At 41.4% G+C, this 21,346-nt stretch overlaps 1 protein-coding gene and 1 pseudogene across 18 annotated transcripts in view; both read right to left on the bottom strand.

The window, feature by feature from the left end:
• CASK (calcium/calmodulin dependent serine protein kinase) overlaps positions 1-19,967 on the bottom strand; it is a 401,244-nt gene extending 381,277 nt beyond the window's left edge. For all 18 annotated transcript variants that reach the window (XM_067022830.1, XM_067022831.1, XM_067022834.1 and 15 more), the window contains exon 1: positions 19,684-19,967. In XM_067022830.1, the coding sequence (XP_066878931.1) occupies positions 19,684-19,742 (59 nt within the window). In that variant the 5' untranslated portion in view covers positions 19,743-19,967. The remainder of the gene's footprint in view (positions 1-19,683) is intronic.
• On the bottom strand, positions 16,177-16,271 carry LOC131749054 (U6 spliceosomal RNA; annotated as a pseudogene).
• Positions 19,968-21,346: the final 1,379 nt, after the last annotated feature.

Genomic DNA, 21,346 nt, shown 5'->3' with positions numbered 1-21,346 from the left:
GTCCACAAAATTTTAGATGAAAAGCCTTTGAAAAAGAGGTAACTGACTTGGTTGTATCTTTCTTCTTTCTGCCAAGTACCTCCAGTGGCCATCTAAACTGAAGCAAGTAATAAGCTAGTCCATTCCTGAGGGCCTTAGAAAAGCAGAAGGTAAAAGTTCAAGAATTGATGCTTCAATGGACATTTGAAGGAAACAGGAATTTAATTTTTCAAAAAACAGGAGGGGGGGAATCCTTTAAAAGAGTAGTAAGATTCTCAGATTCTTTCACCTCAACCAGAGCATCAGGCAACTGCCTTTTCACCACACAACAGAAGACTTTCTGGAGAGGCTGAACCAGAGACCCCAAACTCAGGAACACCGGCCATAACTGAGCACAGAAATGGTATGCTTTACTGAAAACAAGAAGTAAAAATCTGCACAGCCAATGGTGAAAGATCCAGCCCTTTCCAGACTGGGCTTCTGAATACTAGATTCAAGCTTATTACACCCAAATCCCCTCCCACAAGAAATTCAAGGAGTCCTAAGTAGAAAAACTGACTGGCTTAAGGAAAAAAAAAAAACTTCACAGCTAGTTCCTCATAAATACCCAGTTTCCCCCAGGGAAGCCCATCCATCAACAAGCCCCACTCATGTACACTGAGTTTCCAGTCAACTATTCCATAACAAAAACAACCTCCTCAACTAGCTTGAGGGATACCTCTAACATGAAAGATACCAAGACTAAGAAATGGGAAAAGAAACTCAGTAAAAAACAGACTAGTGGGGCTTCCCTGGTGGCACAGTGGTTGAGAATCCACCTGCCGATGCAGGTGCTCGCAACGGGAGAGGCCACAACAGTGAGAGGCCCGCATACCAGAAAAAAAAAAAAACCGACAAGATGAGGAAGATATAATTCACATATCATAAAGTTCACCCTTTTAAACTATACAATTCAGTGTGTTTGTTTGTTTTGTTTTGTTGTTTTGTGGTACGCGGGCCTCTCACTGTTGTGGCCTCTCCCGTTGCAGAGCACAGGCTCCGGACGCACAGGCTCAGCGGCCATGGCTCACGGGCCCAGCCACTCCGCAGCACGTGGGATCTTCCCGGACTGGGGCACGAACCCGTGTCCCCTAGCATCGGCAGGTGGACTCTCAACCACCACGCCACCAGGGAAGCCCTTCAGTGTTTTTTAGTATATTCACAAAGATATGTCTCGATCAGTAAGCACTATCTAATTACAGAACATTTTAATAATCTCAGAAAGAAACTCCACACCCATTAGCAGTCACTCCCCATCCTCTCCCTCCCCCTCAGCCCCTGGCAACCACTAATCCAGTTTCTGTCTCCACAGATTTGCCCATTCTGGACATTTCATATAAATGAAATCATACAATATGTGGTCTTTTCCGTCTGGCTTCTTTCACTTAGCATAATGTTTTCAAGGTTCATCCTTATGGTAGCACATATCAGCACTTCATTTCTTATTTCTTTTATGGCCGAATAATATTCCACTGTGTACAACTACCACATTTATCCATTCATCAGTCAATGAACATCTGGGCTGTTTCCACCTTTTGGCTATTATGAATAATGCTGCTATGGACATTGATGTACAAGTTTTTGTGTGAATATGTTTTCAATTTTCCTTGGTATATATCTAAGCGTGGAATTCTGGGTTGTAGAACCTAAATTTAACTTTCTGAGGAACTGCAAGAGTGTTTTCCACGGTGGCTGCACCATTTTACATTTCCATCAGCAATGGATGAGAGATCCAATTTCTCCACATCCTCACCAACATTTGTTATTGTCTGTCTTTCTGATTCTAGCCACCCTAGTGCATGTTTAGTCTCACTGTGGTTTAAGTCAAGTCCTTATTGTGTTAAGTCTCACTGTGGTTTTGATTTGCACTTCCCTAATGACTAACGATGTTGAGCACCTTTTCATGTTTATGGGCCATTTGTAAATCTTCTTTGGAGAAATGTCTAGTCAATGAATTTTAAATTTTATTTAACTTTAAATAGCCACATCTGGCCAGTGGCTAGAGTATTAGGCAGATGGCAGAACTTAGCATCTGGTCCCTTACCTTTGCTCAAGGTCAGGTGGGACTGCCTAGGTGACTGAAGGTCAATCCCAGCTTCATACCTCAACCTGGATGACCCAGATGGAACTAGGAGTGAGGCAGCAAGGAGGGAGGAAAGGGAAATTGGTGCAATACCTGGAAGGAGGACATACTTGGCACAGAGCCTGGCTCTCAAAACTTACTGTTGATGATGAAAGCAACTCATATTTATTGAGCACTTGCAAGGTGCCAGGAACTGTGCTTTATACCCACTGTCTCATTTAGTCGTTAAAACACCTATCAGGTAGATTCTACTGTATCCATTTTACAAATGAGGAAGCAGTTTTGGACAGATCAGGTAAGCAAGTATTAGTAATTTTACTCACCATAAAATTCTCCATTCCATTTCAACCTTAGAAATGTCTTTTCTTCATCTAGTTTAATTATAACAACGATCTGACAGTTCTCAAAAGGGAAGCTAAGTGTTATTCAGGATTCCATCATTATGTTCAGCATATACTATACAATTCTATATCTGCTAACCTATCCCAAAGGGACATTATGAGAATTAGATGGTTTTTGAAGCAGCGAACTATTAGCACTAAATGAAAATCTGAACTCCTGACTTCGTGCATTATGGGTCAGATTTTATCTTTTCTAACGTGTTCGGCTACGTCCTTCCCTTCTTTGAATTGGTTCAACAACTATATAATGAACATTGACTATATGCCAGATGCTGTCCTAGGTGTAGAGATACAGCACTGGCTATGACAGCCGTGAATCCTGACCTAATGAAGCTTAAAAGATATATTAAAGAAATATATGGTTTTAAAAGTACACAAGCGGGCTTCCCTGGTGGCGCAGTGATTGAGGGTCCGCCTGCCAATGCAGGGGACACGAGTCCGTGCCCCGGTCCAGGAGGATCCCACATGCCGCGGAGCGGCTGGGCCCGTGAGCCATGGCTGCTGAGCCTGCGTGTCCGGAGCCTGTGCTCCACAATGGGAGAGGCCACAACAGTGAGAGGCCTGTGTACCGCAAAAAAAGGAAAAAAAAAAAAAAAAAAGGACACAAGCTTCAATAAGTTTATGTCACATGGAGGCTTTGTTGCAGTGTCTATTTCATAATGAACCTTATTCCTGCAGCATAAATACCCTTAAATGACACTCTCTGCCTACTAAGAAATTCTGAGTCTGAACATTATAGCCTTTAAAATGGCTTAAAATCCACACATTTGGCAGAACTATGGCAGTTGCTTCTAGGGAAGTAGCACCCAGCTCCCAAGCACGGCCAGCTGCCAAGGAACAAAAGGAATTATTAAAGCGTACCTTCAGCTCCGCAGGGCTGTCCGAGACTCTTATGCACACCAAGGGAGAACAACAGAGTTGGAGTCACCAGAGCACTTTTCTTGCCTAAAGTGTGGTGTGATTTCCCAAGCTTTCATCACCACCCACCCCTGACCCCTATTTCAGGTAGATAAAACAGAAATGATGAGGTTGTTCAGATGATTCGTGTGGGTGGCTATTGTGCTGACTGGGACAATAAGGCTGCAGAACACTGCTCCCGTTTAAAGAGTTCACATTTTATTCATCGCTATAAATAACAATTTAGGTTTTAAAACACTGCATTTCCACACTACATTGTACAAAACAGTAAAGCTCAAGTTCTCCTGTACATGGGTTGCTTTCGACAATAGACCTAAGTAGCCACACTCTGAGGGCTGGCCGTTGCCTGACCCTCTCTCCTTGTACCTCGCCTCTGCAATGAGTAAGCAGGGCAAAAGGTATTAAGTCACGTGAATGGGAAAGCCTAAATGAAAGGTCTAACTCAATCATTTCCAGTCTCAAGCTCACTATTTCCTATGTCTTACCCAGCATCCCCTACCAAAGTAGTCAACCAAGTTGACTAAAAGAAATCACAGACCCAAGAAACTCACCAATAATATAGTTCAGAATCATTCAGCCAACTCATGTTTCCTGACTTAAAACATCAGTCATGTACAACCAGGGAGTCACAGCTGCAAAAACAACACTTTTTTTTTTTTTTTTTTTTGCGGTACGCAGGCCTCTCTCACTGTTGTGGCCTCTCCCATTGCGGAGCACAGGCTCGGGATGTGCAGGCTCAGCGGCCATGGCTCACGGGCCCAGCCGCTCCACGCCATGTGGGATCTTCCCGGACCGGGGCACGAACCTGTGTCCCCTGCATCGGCAGGCGGACTCTCAACCACTGTGCCACCAGGGAAGCCCCAAAAACAACACTTTTGCCTGATCTTACTAAAAGAACTAATGGAGACTGGGAGAAGGCCATTCTCCCTTTTTTTCACTTCCTTCAGTGGTGTGGGTAGCGAGAAAGATTCCAAGTGCATCAATAAGAACAACACTGAAATTCAGTTCTTGTATTTTATATGACACTGACCACCAATTACCTTAAAGCCTGAGAGTAAGTAAAAAAGAATACTGAGGGTGCATTATGATAGTCCAACTAAGGATAGAAATAGCCATCATTGGTTATGGGAAGACTAATGAAAACTCACCCAGTAAACAACCTAAGATTACCCACAATATTCATTATCTATGTGCTCATAAACATCCTTGTGAGGTACAAGTGACTAAAGCACTCCAGGCCAAGGCTAAAAATTTTCCAGATGGGATGGTGCTATTTCAGTGGCTTAGAGTACACCGAACATCTCCCATGAATTCCTAAACTTAGCAGTCAAAAGTGGGTTTTCTCTTGAGGAGTAAAAAGGCAGCAAGAATTGGGAGAAATGAAGACTATAGTAGATAATTAAGTTAGGTTACACTAGAGTACAGCAAAACCAAGGACATACCACTGCAAAATCAGTGAGGAAATGTCACAGAATTGTTAAACAGGCTACCACTATTACCAAACATAGAAGGAAAGGGCACAGTAGTATATTATTTTCATTCACAAGGCTCTAGTCACTGACTAATAATTTGATATCACAGAGCAATGGGTTTATAGAAATAATAGGGTCAGGTATAAAGGCAAAAAAATAGCTGTTTGCCTATTGATTTCAGATATTTGTAGTTCAGTGTTATGGGCAAGAAAACAGTACTACTAAGGCTTCAACTTGGGCAGGGATCAGCAAACGTTTTGTGTTAAAGGCCAGAAAGTAAATATTTTAGGCTTTGCAGACCATATGGTCTCTGCTACAACTACTCAACTCTGCCCTTGTAGTGTGAAAGCAGCCACAGACATTATTTAAATGAATGAGTGTGGCTGCATTCCAGAAAAACTTTATTTACAAAAGCAGTGGGCCGATTTGGCCCTTGGGCCATAGTTTATTGAGCTCTGATCTAGAGTTCTAAATCAATGGTTCTCTAACTTTAGTGGGCCTCAGAATCCCTTGGAGAACTGTGAAAATGGAGATTGCTGGGCCCCACCCCCAGAGCTTCTGATCTATACAGCTGGGGCCCGAGAATCTGCACTTCTAAAAAATTCCCACGTGATACTGCTTTTGCTGGTCAGGGTGAGGTCCACACTTTGAGAACCACTGCTGTAGACCTCACTACTAAACAGCGAGTTCAACATTTTAAGTAGCTGCTGAAGTTCACACCAGATTGGCCACAAAAATTTGTCACTTGTTGTAAGTTCCAAACTTCAAAGCTCAAATAAAATTAAGTAATTTAAAGAAAAGCAAGGGGAAACACACTAGTCAGGATTTTTTTCTTCACTCTGACTTCAGTGTAAACATTACCCCATTAGTAAAATACACACAATTCTTCCTCAAATCTCTTTATTCAACATTTTTCACCCAACACGTTCTAAGTCCTATAAAGATTTGAGATTAAGCTCTAGAAATCAAACAAGAAAATAAAATCAGTTTTAAAGACAACGGTAAAAGACTCTTGCAAAATCAAAAAATATTTGACAAAGCCCATTCCTAATTAGAAATGCCTCATTTCAAAATAATACATGTAAGGTAGTTTAAGATTTTTGAAGAGTTGTGTCATTTTATGTTCATAAGGATCAACTGAGGTAGATAATATAGCCTTTACTAACCTTCTTTTACAAGATGAAGAAACTGAGGAAAACAAACCAAATGCTGATTTGTCACAATTAAAATTTTTTCCTTGGGCTTCCCTGGTGGCGCAGTGGTTGAGAGTCTGCCTGCCGGTGCAGGGGACGCGGGTTCGTGCCCCGGTCTGGGAGGGTCCCGCGTGCCGCGGAGCGGCTGGGCCCATGAGCCATGGCCGCTGAGCCTGTGCTTCCGGAGCCTGCGCTCCGCAACGGGAGAGGCCACCAGCAGTGTGAGGCCCGCATTTTTTCCTTAAAATACTATTTTTCCTAGTAAGTTTTAAACTGCACTAATCAAATCCAACTTGTACATGTCTTTCCAGGACTGTGTCTATGAATGTGTCTTCACGGGGAAAAATATCATTCTAATAAGATCTTCAAGTCCATATTCACATTCATGGGGCTAATGTTGAAGCCATCCAGGCAAGTCTAACCAAGAAGCCTGAACTTTAATCAGATGGCAATTTAAAGCACGCTCTACCTTTAGTGCAAGTGGGTCACAGATTATGGAAGTGTAGTGAACCCTTCCCAGCAGTACAATAGAAACACTCAGCAATGGGAGAAATACTATTAATGGAGATAATCCAAAAAGTAGAGCAGCAAGCCTAGAATCTCCCTCTCCAGATTCCCTGGCTCTTCCTGCAACAGTGATAATGTATACATTTGAATAGGTATTTACACAAATCATTTTTACATCCATTTTAAGAGAGAAATGTTTTTTAAAAAAGAAAGAAAAAAGGAAAGAAATATAATCTACAATATGTATGGTCAGTAGACGTTTTTTCCATTCTTATTAGCATGCTTTTAAAAGTATTACATATGTTGATTATAATGTGAGATAATTACATTCTCACTTTAACCTGTGATCTGAATACTCCCGTAACAATTTTTTAAAATTTACATGAAATATAATTAAAGAAAGTCCTTAGTGAAAATGCCTTCTTATTTGTTTTACAAGTATCTATTTTACAAGTGACTAAAGAAAAAATTATTAAAGATAATCTCAAATTCAATGCCAGATATTACTGCTGGGACAAAAATCCAGTTAAGACAATATTAAGCCTAAGAAGACCAGTAAAGATTCTACATAAATAAAAGCTTACCATTCTGCTTCTGAACTAATGGCTCAGATGGAATTCAGCAAAAACTTCTAACCTAAATAATGTAATATAAGTAATACTGTCTACAGATTATCATAGGAAGAGATGCCTTTTACTGTCTTCTAAAGCCAACCTAAGAAGTATTTTCATCAAAGTAAGTGGTCTAAATAGATTCCAACATGATCATTCTTCTACTTGACAATGTAACATGATCTAGTAGATGAAATGCTGTCTGTAAATGTAGGTAATTTAGATTCACTGCCCAATCGTATCGGAGACTACAACTTTAGAATATTTCCACCTCATTTTGCTTATGTTTAAGAGGTGGACACTGCTGCCTTAATAAAATTTGGGGAAGTTACATAAAAGAGCACTATAACATCCATAAATCATATATATGGCTGTTTCCTAAATATATATTCTGGGATTCTCCTTGTCTCAGTTTTGAAATTTCACATTATGAACAGTTAATTCACCTTTCATATATACAAATGCAAAGACAAAAGCTGATACAAAATTCCCTCTTTTAACATAATCTTTGGAGCTTTTCTCAACACTGAAAAATTAGAACAGTCTTGCAAACAAATTATGTAAATCTATAAGCTCAAAGAATGCTATCTTTCCTATGTACATAAGAGGCAACGACAGTTTTTTTAAGCCACAAAGCACTCTAAATAGTGTATGTTTACTACCACAAAATGTATCGAGTGAAATGAATTTCAGACACAAAATAGAATTTGAAGTTTTATTTACACTACACACCCTAATCCCAAATAATGACTCTAGCAAGGGCTCTTGGTGAAGTCATAAAATATACATGGATGGCACATCACAACTTTCCAATTAGGGATGGAGATTTAGCTAGTGATGTTTCCCCTAACCTTATTAAAGCTAATATTTTGAAAAATCTTCCATTTCTGACAATTTCTAGTATGTTCTCAACTCTGCTTTCATCCATTCTACAGGCAATAAGCAAGAATGAAGGAAAGTTTTTTTTAGGCACTCCACATTTATACTGCCTCCAGTCAGACAATCTTAGAAGAATTTTAATGGGTTTCTTCCCCTTTAACCAAGGATCAAAAAGAGAATCCAAAAGCAGTAAAAACAAACAAAACAAACAAAAAACCTAAATGTACAGTACTTCCCCATTTAACAGTGAAAACAGTTCGGTGGACCAGTCTTAATATCTCTATATTTTGGTAGAAACAATCTACCTACTATGGGGCTACTGAGACCACTGAAAGAACAACCAACCTTGAGGGTAAACAAGAATGGGAACTGGACAGTCAGCTCCAGATTCATTTTTAATCTACAACAGGATCAGCAAACTACAGCCCAAGGGCCAAATCTAGCCCACCACCTATTTTTGTAAATAAAGTTTTATTGGAACACAGCCACACATTTGTTTTCGCATGGTTGTCTTCACACTACAACGGCAGAGTTGAGTAGCTGTGACAGATGTGTGGCTCGTCAAGCCTAAAATATTTACTATCTGGCAGTTTACAGACAGTTTGCCAACCCTTGTTCTACAACATCTAAAATTGTTGAAAATAAGTATAAATATGTCCGTGAGATAAAAGGTTGACCAACAACCCATAAAATTTGCTTTATGTCACAGTGTGTAGAACAGACTCTGCAGGCAAGCTGTGATAGTACCCCCTAATTAAAAAGCATCTAACCGGGCTTCCCTGGTGGTGTGGTGGTTAAGAATCCACCTGCCAATGCAGGGGACACGGGTTCGAGCCCTGGTCTGGGAGGATCCCACGTGCTGCAGAGCAGCTAGGCCCGTGCACCACAACTGCTAAAACCTGTGCTCTAGAGCCCGTAAGCCACAACTACTGAAGCCCTCCCACCTAGAGCCCATGCTCTGCAACAAGAGAAGCCACCATCATGGGAAGCCCATGCACCACAACAAGAGTAGCCCCCACTCGCCACAACTGGAGAAAGCCCGTGCGCAGCAACGAAGACCCAATACAGCCAAAACTAAAAACAAATAAATAAATTAATTTTTTTTAAAGAAGCATTCTAACCCTCATAGACTGCTGGTGGGAATGTAAAATGGTACAGACACTTTGGAAAACAGTTTGGCATTCCTCAAAAAGTCAAAGAGAGTTACTATTTGACCCAGCAATTCCACTCCCAAGTATAAACCCAAGAGAAATAAAAACAAAACCTGTACATGAATGTCCATAGCAGGATTAATTATAATAGTCAAAAGGCGTAAACCACCCAAATGGCCCATCAACTGACAAATGGATCAACAAATGTGGTCTAGCCACACAATAGGATATTATTGGGCCTTAAAAAAGGAATGAAGTGCTGATACATCTACAACCTGGATGAACCTTGAAAATATTATGCTTAGAAAAGGAAGCCAGTCACAAAAGACATATTGTATGATTCCATTTGCATGAAATGTCCAGAATAGGTACATCTGCGGAGACAGAAAGTAGATTAGTCATTACCTGGGGTAGGGAAGGATGGAGAGTAAGAGTTAAAGTATACAGGGATTCTTTCGGGGGTGATGAGAATGTTCAAAAATTTATTATGGTCACCATGCACAATCCTGTGACTATACTAAGAACCACTGAATTGTACACTTTAAACAGGTGAACTGTATGGTATGTGAATTATATCTTAAAAAGATGTTACCCAAAACAAGGTGTTCTATTAATCTGCTCAAACATCTAAAATCAGAATATTAGAGTGTTATACGTAGGAATACCTCTTAAAAGACAACCAGTCTCTGCTTATACTAATGACAAACAGTGTAACAGTACTGAAGAGCAGGTACTTAGACCATGTATACTCAGGTGCAAATCCCCACATTGCCACTATTATTGCCACTTTGCCCAGGGCAAGTTACTAATCTCCTTATTCCTCAGTTTTCTCATCTGTAAAATGGGGAGGGGGGTGATTGCCTCAAAAGGAAGGTCTGTGGCCACAGTTAAATTAGAAAAATATAAAGAATTTAACACCATGTCCAGCACATAATGAGCACTCAAACCACAGGATCTGAGAACAACAACAAATTCCTAAAGTTGTCCCTGAAAACTTTAGCTTTATACTTATTGTTTGAATTTTTTATATGTTACCTGTGTCACTAAAACTAAAATAGGAGCTGTGAACCTAAAACTGCTCTAAAGAATATGGATTATTAATTTAAAAAATAAAACAGGGTGAACATTTTCAAAAACTTTAAGATTTCTTTTATTTTCCCTACCTGTATTCCTCTACTCCTTTTTCTAAATGAGACAGGTCTAAAAAGATTAAATAAGTTACCTAGGCAGCTTGACATCATTCAAGCCCCACCTCCTCTGTAAAGATTTCCCCAACTTCCTTCTCCTACTAGGTGGTCACAGTCTCTGGATTGCTCACTTAACACACTCTCCTTCAACTCCTGACTGAGTACTTACTGTGTCAGTTGCCGAGTTATGCTGAGGATACTAGATGAACAAGTCAGATGCGACCCTGACCTTAACAGCACTTAAGTCTAGTTAGATTAGGTTTTAACTGTTTGTCAAATTCTCTCATGGACCGAGAGGTCCTTGAAGCCAGAGAACTAGGGTATTTGGTGAATAATAATGATAATGGCAATTTAAATAACAACCTTTAGACATTTTACATATACCACGTTATTCAATCCGCACAACACCTCTGCAAAGCATATGCTATCACAACCATTTTACATATAAAGAAACTGAGGCTCATAGAGGTTAACTAACTTGCCCAGGCCCACACAGCTAGAAATGAATGCATAAATGAAAAAATGAATGAATGTTAATTAGCACCACTAACAGTTTTACACACATGGTAGAAAAGAATGTTCATTTTACCATATTATTTATGTAATAGAGCCTGTGTTTAGCACTGAGAAAGTGCACATTTGGAAATTGTTGAAACTTATCTACATAGCTGCCAAAAGTAATTTGAGTATCTCAGAGACATTCTAGAAATAAAAAATACTTATGCTGCACTTCACAATCACTAATCCATGCAAATGGCTCATGAAGCAGCCATCTTCATTTCTTCTATAAATAAGGAGAAAATGGTGACAATGTACCCAAAGGTTACCAGATCAGATCTTAGGGGGCTGCCTTACAAGCTACAAAGCACTGTGGATCCATATGTTTGGGGGAAAGTAGGTACCAAGCCGAATACACATTCAACATAGTATATTTTGGATATTATTAAACTACAGAGAGAGGGAGAGAACACAATCATCATTCCTAACTGTAAATGATCCAAATATTCAAAACAAAGATAACAAAGTTTAAAAAAGTATATCAAAAGAAATAAAAAAGAGAATGTGTAACAGAATACAAGAAGTTGAAATGAAATAATATGCACTTAGATACAAAGAAACTGGCTTAAGTGTGACAAAATAATTGTTTCTTACTGTGAGTGGATGTGGACAACTAAAAAAAGCCAATGAACAAATTTAGCTGTGGCAGGGATGGAGGGATGTGAAAGGGGAGGAGAGTACTACAATTATCCAACTGGGACCGGAAACCTTGAGGCAAGGAAGAATTCAGTTCCCTACAGGTGAAGGATTTAATAAAAGAACAATGGTTTGACAAATATCAAGAACTTAAAAGTATCTAAAATTTACTTTGTCATTTCATTAAAGGTATCCATTTAATTGAAAGTTATGCACCAAGCTTGGGAATCAAAAAGACCTAATTTTAGGAAAGCCAAATGGTTTTACCTAAAGGCCAGCCATCAGAATCTGCAAAACACAATTCTAGTGAAAAAAATGTACTCTTTTTTTAACCCTAAATATGTTGGTGTTGAGATAGATTCACAGAGACAGTATAATATTACCAACATCCACAGAAATGAAGCCAGAATCTCGCTTTTTAGTCACACCATGATGGAATATTAAACATTATATTCATTTTGATAGATGCTTTAAATTGCCTCTGTTATAGATACGCCTTTTCTTGGTCCTCAGTGAGTGTGCTAGCATTTTACATTATTGATCTGCCCAACCTTGAGACTTCTGTAATGTCCAGCTATCCCGATTCTTCTAATTCTGTGAGTTATACTCCAAACCACGACACCTCCTCCCACCGAGCTCCATTAACCCCCAAGAACTCATTCATTCATAGTTTAACTTCCACACAGTTGATTCCCAAATATTCACTATCATTCCAGACCCCTCCCCCAAACTCCACCCGTATATTTCCAGCAATGATCACTTAGAAATGGTCTGCACTCAATTCAAAGACAAAGTACCAATCCATATCATGGAATACTGGGCAGCAGGCTAAGGGGAGACAGAGTTAGACAGATACATAGATGGATTTGGAAAGGCCATCAGATACACTATTTTCAATGTAAAATGAATATTTCAGTTTTTTTTAACAAAAAACTTCCAGAAAAGTTGTACAAAAACTGGACAATGGTTACCTCTGGAGGACAGAGCTATCGATGGTGGGAGAAAGGAGAGAGATTCACTATTTACCTTTGCATCATCTATATTTTAAAATTCATTTTATAATTTTATAAAAACTAGTTAATTAATTTTAAAAAGTAATGGAATATTATTAAATCTCAAAATTGGAAACATATGAACTTTAAGTCAAAACTAGCTTCAGAAGCGAAATCTTCCCAGTATAGAAAGTCAAAGAGAGACTCTCCTATGCTGACTTGGGCTCTATAACCAATCATAGCATAACACAGTCGGCCCTCCACCGGGTTCTGTATTCGCATATTCAACCAACTGTTGATTGAAAATATTCGAAAAAAAATTCCAGAAAGTTCCAGAAAGCAAAACTTGAATTTGCCTCTCGGCATCTACTTACATAGAATTTACATTGTATTAGGTATCATAAGTAATCCAGAGATGACTTAAAGTATGAGAGGATGTGCGTTAGTTACATGCAAATACTATATGCCATTATACATAAGGAACTTGAGCATCCACGAATTTTTGTATTAGTGTGTGTGGGAGGGAGAGGGATCCTAAAACCAATACCCTCACAGATACCAAGGGACTGGCCATCAGGGTAATTACATTTTACTCAGTTGAAAGATGGGATACCAAGATAAATGGGTGACTCTGGGAGAGAAAGGAGAGCAGGTCCTTTAGCACCTTGAACCCTGCAGTATAAACCCAATGCCGTATTTGATGGTTTAGAATATGCACTCTCAGATGCAACTAAAAAATAAAACCAAAAATGTGAGAGCTGTACACCCCATCAGCTTGTGGCTGCGGTTAGGTACCTGCTCTGCAGCAGTAACTCAGTCACTTGATTACTTAGGTGTGCAGTGTTGGAAGACAGCTGAGACGCTCACCACTCAGCAGCTGTGGTTCAGTACACAGTTTTCAGAGTCAGAGAAAACAATTTCAGTATTTTTATCACAGGATATAGGAATAACTACCCTGTGGAAACAACCCCACCCCACTCCCAACAAACATCTATCTCTGAAACCTCGTTACTTCTGGTTTGGCAAGTTAGGAGTAATCAATCAACTATTCTGTCTGTTGGGGCAGGGGAATTGGAAGGAAAAAGCTGGAGAGTAAAAGGGGTGGAGAAGGTTCCAAAACAAATTATATTTTGGATGGATGGTCAAGATTCTACATTTCTATGCATAAAATTATCAGTTTGGTGGCAAACACTGGTATTTCATTAGAGAGAAAGACAAAAAGAACACAACAGATGAGACAATGAACCGTAGTATGGAACCTCTACTGAAGAGGTAAGAAATTTAACCAGAAGTCAAACAATTAAAATTTGCAGTAAATAGGGAATTCCCCGGCAGTCCAGTGGTTAGGACTCCATGCTTCCACTGCAGGGTGCCTGAGTTCAATTGCTGGTCAGGGAACTAAGATCCCGCAAGCCACGTGGCATGGCCAAGAAAAAAAAAATTTGCAGTAAATAAACTCTGAAAATGAAGACATTTGCCTTATTTTAAGGAAACTCACTGCAGCATTTTCACAACTGGAATCAACAGCAGAATGCAGCATGAAATGAACGGACTTTAGAACTGGTAGGATTCCCATGTGATCTTGGGCAAGTTACTCATCCCCCTCTGAATCTCAGTGTTTTCTGTAAAATGGGAACAATGAAAGGAGATAACATATGTAAAATGCCTAATATTAGAAGGCATAAATGGTAACTCCCCTTACGAAGTAGGCATGTTAAGTTATAAAAGAGTTTTTTTTTTTTACTTGTGGACAATCTATGTCAAAGTTCCTTTAAACTGCTTCTGCCACATTTAAAATGTGAACACATTTACAAAAATGCAATAATTCAAGGACAATCTCAAAAAGTGAGGTACACTTGCTTCTTTAATTTATTGAGTAGAGCTGTAACTGGAGATGGTTGAAAGAATTTTCAATTTAAAGGAAATATCCAGAAATACAAGGGACATTAGAGAGAGGTAGTTTGGCAGGTGAAACTGTTGCAGATACAAGGGGAAAATGGAAAGGGGTGAACTGCATGTGTCAAGGCCATAGAACATGTCAGTCATGGAAGGTAAGGGAATCACAGGAAGCATTATGAAGACAACGTACAAACTACACTTCAGGAACTCCAAGTCCTAATGCAGTCTGTGAAAAGCGGACGTGAAGATACTCTGAGAAGGTTGTGCACAGGCAGAAAAGCAACTGAGTGGCTCAGTTCCCTCCAAAGTGGTCCCGGAACCAAACTCCATCATCAGGAATCAACAGTGCTTACCTCCTCCTAGTAAGGCCTGCCCCACAGCTTGGATCTTCCTGGGGCACCAGCACTTTAGCTGGTGATTGTGTTTCTTTTCCCTTGTTACATGACTGTCACTCTGATCAAGCACTTCTTTCGTGGAACATATACTCATTTCTGGAAAAATCTTGGTTCCTTCAGGCTCACACTTGACCTTTTCCTAACATTAAAAACTCGTTTACCTACCATGTCTAGCTAAAATTCCCAGGGAAGGTGTTCCAACATGACGTAACACTCCCCCCTGTGGTACTAGAAACCCAAATCACTGGACAAATCAATATACGTGAAAGCCATAGTAATTAGGACAAATTAGCAAAGCTGAATTTTTCTCTATGCTAAATTATATATTTTACATATTATTAATCTGGTATTTACATAAAGGCTGCATTTAACTCAATTCTCTGGCAAACTGCATTATTGGAATTGCAAGTATGAGATTTAAAGTATATAAGCAACTTAACTATACCCTTTTAATACAGTGTATGTCCAAACACAACCCATACTAAACTGATAGATTTCTTAATATTAAATTAAGTCATTATAGTAGACAGCCATCATCAACTGTTATTGAAGCAATCCTTGTTCTGATTGTCATCAGACAATCACCATATTAGCAGTAGATGAGTGTCATAAATCAATGTGAATCTTAAAAGACCCCAAAAATTCAAAGCTAAACATAGGCTGAAACAAAATTATTATACAGTAAGGCTCAGGAACACAATGTAGAGAAAAAAAAATCCACGTCTTGGTCTTTTGGCTTCAATACTTCCCCCCAAACATTTATTCTAGTTTTAAAAAACTGTAAGCCTCTGAAAAGCCATTCCCAAAATATTACATACATAACCTAAGTTTTAAACCAATGACTCTCAATCATAGCCGCACATTAGAATCACTTAGAGACCATTAAAAAAAAAAAAAAAAAAAACAATGACCAGGACCCACTTCCAGAGATTCTGATTTCATTGCTCTGACACAAGGCCCTTGAATTGATCTTTTTAAAAGCTCCCCTGGTGATTCTAATATGCAGCCAGGTGGAGAACCACTACTTTAATACAGCCTTTTGGGACAATAATTGCTCTGAGGTTGATAAACATGCTTTTTGCCTTTTAATGAGATTTTATTAAAACTACTCAATTCATTCCATAGCTAATGAGCAACTGTTACATTGCAGGCACTATGTTAAGAGAAAGATGTGTAAGATATATTCCCTGCCCTCAAGAAGCTCCCTGTTAGCTAGGTACAGAGACCCATAAATAAGTAACTGTAATTAAATATGATAAGTGCTCTTGAGGTGTAAGCAAATACAGCATGCCTCACAAACTTGCATGTCATCCTTGAGCAAGGGTCATGCTGCATCATTCCAATTTTAGTTTATGTCCTACCAAAGCAGGAAAGTCAGAAGTTACAGGTTACTAAATACTGAGGCAAATATTCAGCCTACACAAGGCGAAAAGTGTACATTTTGCTACTCTCTTTCACAGAAACTGCTGTACCATGAAGGTAGGCATTTCTATCTTTTAATTTGGATGAATCATTTTAAAATTTCCTTCATGTAATATTACTGATTATGCACTTGCCTATAAAACCATCAATTTGCAAAAGATACAGTAAATGCTTACGACCATAAAAATTAGCCAATTACCTGTATTTGCATAATACCTTTCCTTTCCAGTAATTGCTACATTTGCTAAGACAAGAAGTTTTGGGACAATGACAGCATTGGAGATTTGTTTCAGTCTCTTGAAAGATGTTACATGGGAAAATGTCATGGAAACAATAGGCATTCAAGGACCATTTGTAAGACTTTCAAAAATAAAAAGAACAGGGGAAAAGAGTTTAAATTTTTTTAAAAAGACATGGCATTCTCCCAATATTCATAATGGATCAGGCACCCGATTCCCTGTAAGTTAATGGATGAGTGAGTGAGTAGATAAGTAGTGAGGCAGGAGAGTGAGTGCGTGGTCAACTGATGGTAAAAAGGTGAAATCCATTTTAAAGCACTTCAGTGAAAATTTAAACCTGTTAAGCCCTAGGGGTCAAAAACAACTTGTGATACTAATTTGTTATAAAAGAAAAATCACAATTCCAGAGAACTTGGATAGAAATCAATAAGGTTTTCGGTACAAGTGAGGGCTTTCTGTTTAAATCCAGAGTTGAACAAATTCTGAGTTAAAATGCATGCTGTCAGAGACGCTGCAAGAAAATCTCAGGTGAATTTCAATTTCCAGATCAATATATGCTGAGACAATTTACCGGAGAAAACCTTCAACCTTTACACGGGGTGAGGAACACTATCATTACATTCTCTGCCACAAAGGCTACCTTGAATTCATTATTTCACGTAATGACATATTATAAGCGGCACTGGCCAAGTCACATTTTGTAGGATATGAATGAGAGTTCACGTTCACGGTAGTTAAGGTAGTCATATAGGAACTATCACCTCAAAATTAGCTTGCTCCCCATCCTTATGCAGCTCTGAAGCAACAGAGGAGATGAATCTAGTTCTACCAGAGGCGTTTCCTGAAAATATTCTATCAATTATAAGTCAGTAGAATACTGATTGTGCTAATGTGATGCTGACCACTTCTTTTCGATATCCAAGGAGTCACATCATCACTCTTTCAGACCTCAAGGAATCAGAACTAGTTACTAACATTGATTCAATGATGCCTATTTTCTGTTATCACAACAGAATTAACATTTTAATTTCACATTTTCTGATTATAACTTTGCTGGCTCATATAAATCAAATATAACTAAGACACAACAAACATCATTCCCCCCACACACACACACACATAATTATTTGGGGGCTTTGGGGAAACACCTAATTTACCTTCTCTGGGTGCCAAGAATGAAGAAACCAAGGAGATTTTTTTTTTGACATATTTGTCTCTCTAGAACTGTGCTATTCACATATGGCTATTGAGCACTTGAAATGTGGCTAATCCAAATAAGGAACTGAATTTTTAATTTTATTTAATTTTAATTTAGAAAGACATACTTGATTCAGTTATTAGAAAACTTTTAGCTATGTTTGGAACAACTTGGGTATGTGAATCTACTTTTGCAAATGCAAATTTTATGAAACTTAAATACAGAACATTTACGATGAAAATTTAGCTTAGTGTCAGAATTGAGATGTGTGGTTAGTGTAAAATACACATTGAATTTTGGATTTTGAAGAGTGAGTATGAAAGAAAGGATGTAAAATAGCTCACTAATGATTTCTATACTGACTACATGTTGAAGTGATAATAGTCTGGATCTATTGGGTAAAAGAAAATATTTTATTAAAATTAATTGCACCCACTTGCTTTTAATCTTTTTAATGTGGCTATTAGAAATTTTACATGTATAAAATTACATATGGGGCTCACATTATATATTTTTTGGACCACTCTGCTTTAGAGCACTTCCACAACCACTTTACCAGGGCGCATTTGGATATCCTTCTTCCAGTAGACAGGCTGGTCATGTAACAATAGGGGCAAGGAGTAACACGTCCTTGTATCAACTGGGTCTGAGGAAAGTGTGCAGCAAGCTCTACCCACAATTTCACCATGTGAGGCGACACTGTAATACCTCAGCATGAAAGGAAAATAATAAGTTATCAGCACGTAAACAAATTGAAATCCAGTACTGCAGACAACTTAAAAGAGATAGAGCCAACAGCTCTAAGGTCTTGCTATCACTTCCCAACTGCGGACGTTAAAATAGACGATAAAGCACCGCTTTCAAAAAGAGGCAAAATATTTCAATGGTAGCTATCTAGTAATCCTTAATAACTAAGCAAAAATTTCTCTTAAATCTTATCTCCTCAACTTCTAAAGCCACAGAATACACGCTGAACTAGGAAATCAACTTCAGATCGCCAGCATTTCCCTCACAAGCAAATTAGCAGGATTGTGCACTTGGAATACTGTTTGACAAGAATGAAAAGGAAACTATTCAAAACAGATTTAAGGAATGGACAATTAGATGAGGAACTGCAGATTTAATTCTCAATCAGCACTGTGATTAATCCGATTCCCTGCTTTTCCCTAGTGTAATTATACAACACAGATGAAAGGATGAGCATTTGGACTGTCAGTTCTATATTCTGGACCAGCCCGGTGACTCAAAGCAGACGGCGCTACCACGCTAAGCACCATCCCAACAACAGTCGAGGGAAGCCTCGAACACTGATTTAACAGTCATTGCATAACGAGGCATTAAAAATTCGGAAACCCCCAACTCTTTCCACGTTGGTCTACACCAGGTGAAAAATTTGCTGAAACTGAACGCACCTCGTCTTAAATGACCCCCTCCAATCCGGGCATGGGGTGAACACAAAGGCATCTATCTAATACCCTGCACAATAGACACACACCCCACAATTTTAAACCCTGGACGTTCTTTCTCTATCTCTCCACGGAAGCAAAGGAAATGCAAGCTGCTCTTTTCGTTAATGGTCTGTGGTACACGCAAGGTAACAATAAGCCCAACTGTTCCCAGGAAGCAACTATAAAATCGGTTCTGCCACGTCCCTGTGCAACCGTCAGATAAAATGCAGACAGCAGATTTCGGCCGGCCCCACGCCTCATGGGGTGGCCAACCTCGGCTCGTCGGCCTCCACGGATCGCCGAGAAGCCCCCAGACACCCACCCCACGGGGGGTCCAGGTACACGTCTATAAATACTCCCGGGTGAGGAGGACGAGGGGGGGGAGGGCAGGGGGCAGGCCCCGGGCGGGTGCGGAAAGACCCAGGCATCACTGAAATGCATTTTCCCACACTCCCGCTCCCTCGCGTGAGACTCACTTGCCGATCACCTCGCACAGCTCGTACACATCCTCGAACAGCACGTCGTCGTCGGCCATGGTCCGGAGGGGACAGTGGCCGCAGCGTGGAGGGCTCCGAAAACGGGGGTGGGGGCGCCAAAGAGCTCAGTGCCCGGCCCCTGGCTCGCCTCCTCCCCTCAGGACCCGCGAGCCCTCGGTGCCGAGGACACTCGAGCGGGGCGGCGAGGCCCAGAGACTGCGGCGCCTTCCTCTGCGGGCGACCGCCCCGGCGCGGGCGGCAGGGCCGGGGCGCTGGAGCGAGGGCGGCCCGGGCCCGGCGCCGCCCGCCCGCCCGCTGCTCCTCGCGCTGCTCGGGCCGCGCTGCCCGGCGTGCGGATCCTCGGGGACCGCGCGGCGCCTCGCTCTCCTCTCGTCAGCCCGCGCGGGCCGCGAGGCCGCGACCGCTCCCTCGGTCGAGGCAGGCTCCGGCGCGGCGCGGGACAGCGCGGGCTACAGGGGGGGCCGCGGCAGGACCATGGAGGGAAGATCGCCGCGGAGGGAGGTGGCGGCGGCAGATCGGCGCTGGGGACCAGGAGGCGGCGGCAGAGACGCTCCCTCCTCCTTCTCCTCCTCCTGCCGCCGCCGCCCGCCCGCCTGGGAGTGGGAGGGGGCTTCGCGGGACTGGCTCTCCGTGCGGGCGGGAGCTGCGGCCGCCGCCTTCAGCTCCTCCTCCTCCTCCGCTTCGGCCGCCGACCAGCTCGCGAGCCCCGAGCGCCCTCCTCGCGCACACAAGCCCTCCTCCCACTCCGGCCCCACGGCTTCCAGAACCACAGGCCCCGCCCACTCCAGCCCGTCGGGAGGCGGTGGCCCAGGGAAAGAGCCCGGGCAGAGCGGCGCATGCGCGCGCCGCGGGCCACGTCACGGCAAACCGGCGGGCGCCGGGAATCTAGAAGGGGCGGGGGGCTGAGGCACGCGGGCAGCATCTGCTTAGGCGGGGGCGGGGCGGGGTCGTCAAACCCGCGACCAAGCCGCGGAAGGGGTCGGGGACAAAAGGCCTGCGACCGAACGCACTTCCTTGGCTTTCTGAGGCGAGAGGCTCGGAAGCCCGGCCGCTCCCTCCTTTTGTAACCACGAGAAGCCTTTCCCAGTTTCTGCTGGGGGAGGAGGCTGGGAAAGGGTCCTAATGAATGGGAAAGCCAGAACAGAGGCGGCGAGGTTGTCACTCCAGATCTTTCTAGGCGGCTGATGCTTTTCGTGCCACTGTCACTTTTTAATGAAAACGAGGGCTGTGGATGAAGTGTTGTCCACCTACAAGAAAAGGACCAAACAAAAACTGTCCAGGAAGATGTGCAACAACAAATGGCAATTTACAGAGACAGCTTCTCCCGCATTCTGCCCCAAACTCAAATATCTATCCAGCGCCTACACCCACTAGAGACAGCCTAGAGAGAGGTCAGGAAAGCAGGGTCATACAGAGACTTTAAACCCCTTTGTATATTGCCCCCTCCCAAATTCCCACTACCTACTCTACTCCTTTTACTCCCTACGAATGTTAGGCATGTCAGGATAAAAATGCAACTAGAGGGAGTGGATGGTACAGGGTCAGCCAGGGAGTGAGGTTATGGGTGTTGCCGCTGTGTTAGGTTGTATTCAATATGAAGATTTCTGTTCAACTGAGCATGTGCGGAATGAGCCAACGCCAT

Source organism: Kogia breviceps, chromosome X (genome assembly GCF_026419965.1).
Source record: "Kogia breviceps isolate mKogBre1 chromosome X, mKogBre1 haplotype 1, whole genome shotgun sequence".
NCBI lineage: Eukaryota > Metazoa > Chordata > Mammalia > Artiodactyla > Physeteridae > Kogia > Kogia breviceps.
The sequence above is the reverse complement of the archived record's forward strand: the minus strand, read 5'-3'. Positions and strand labels throughout refer to the sequence as shown.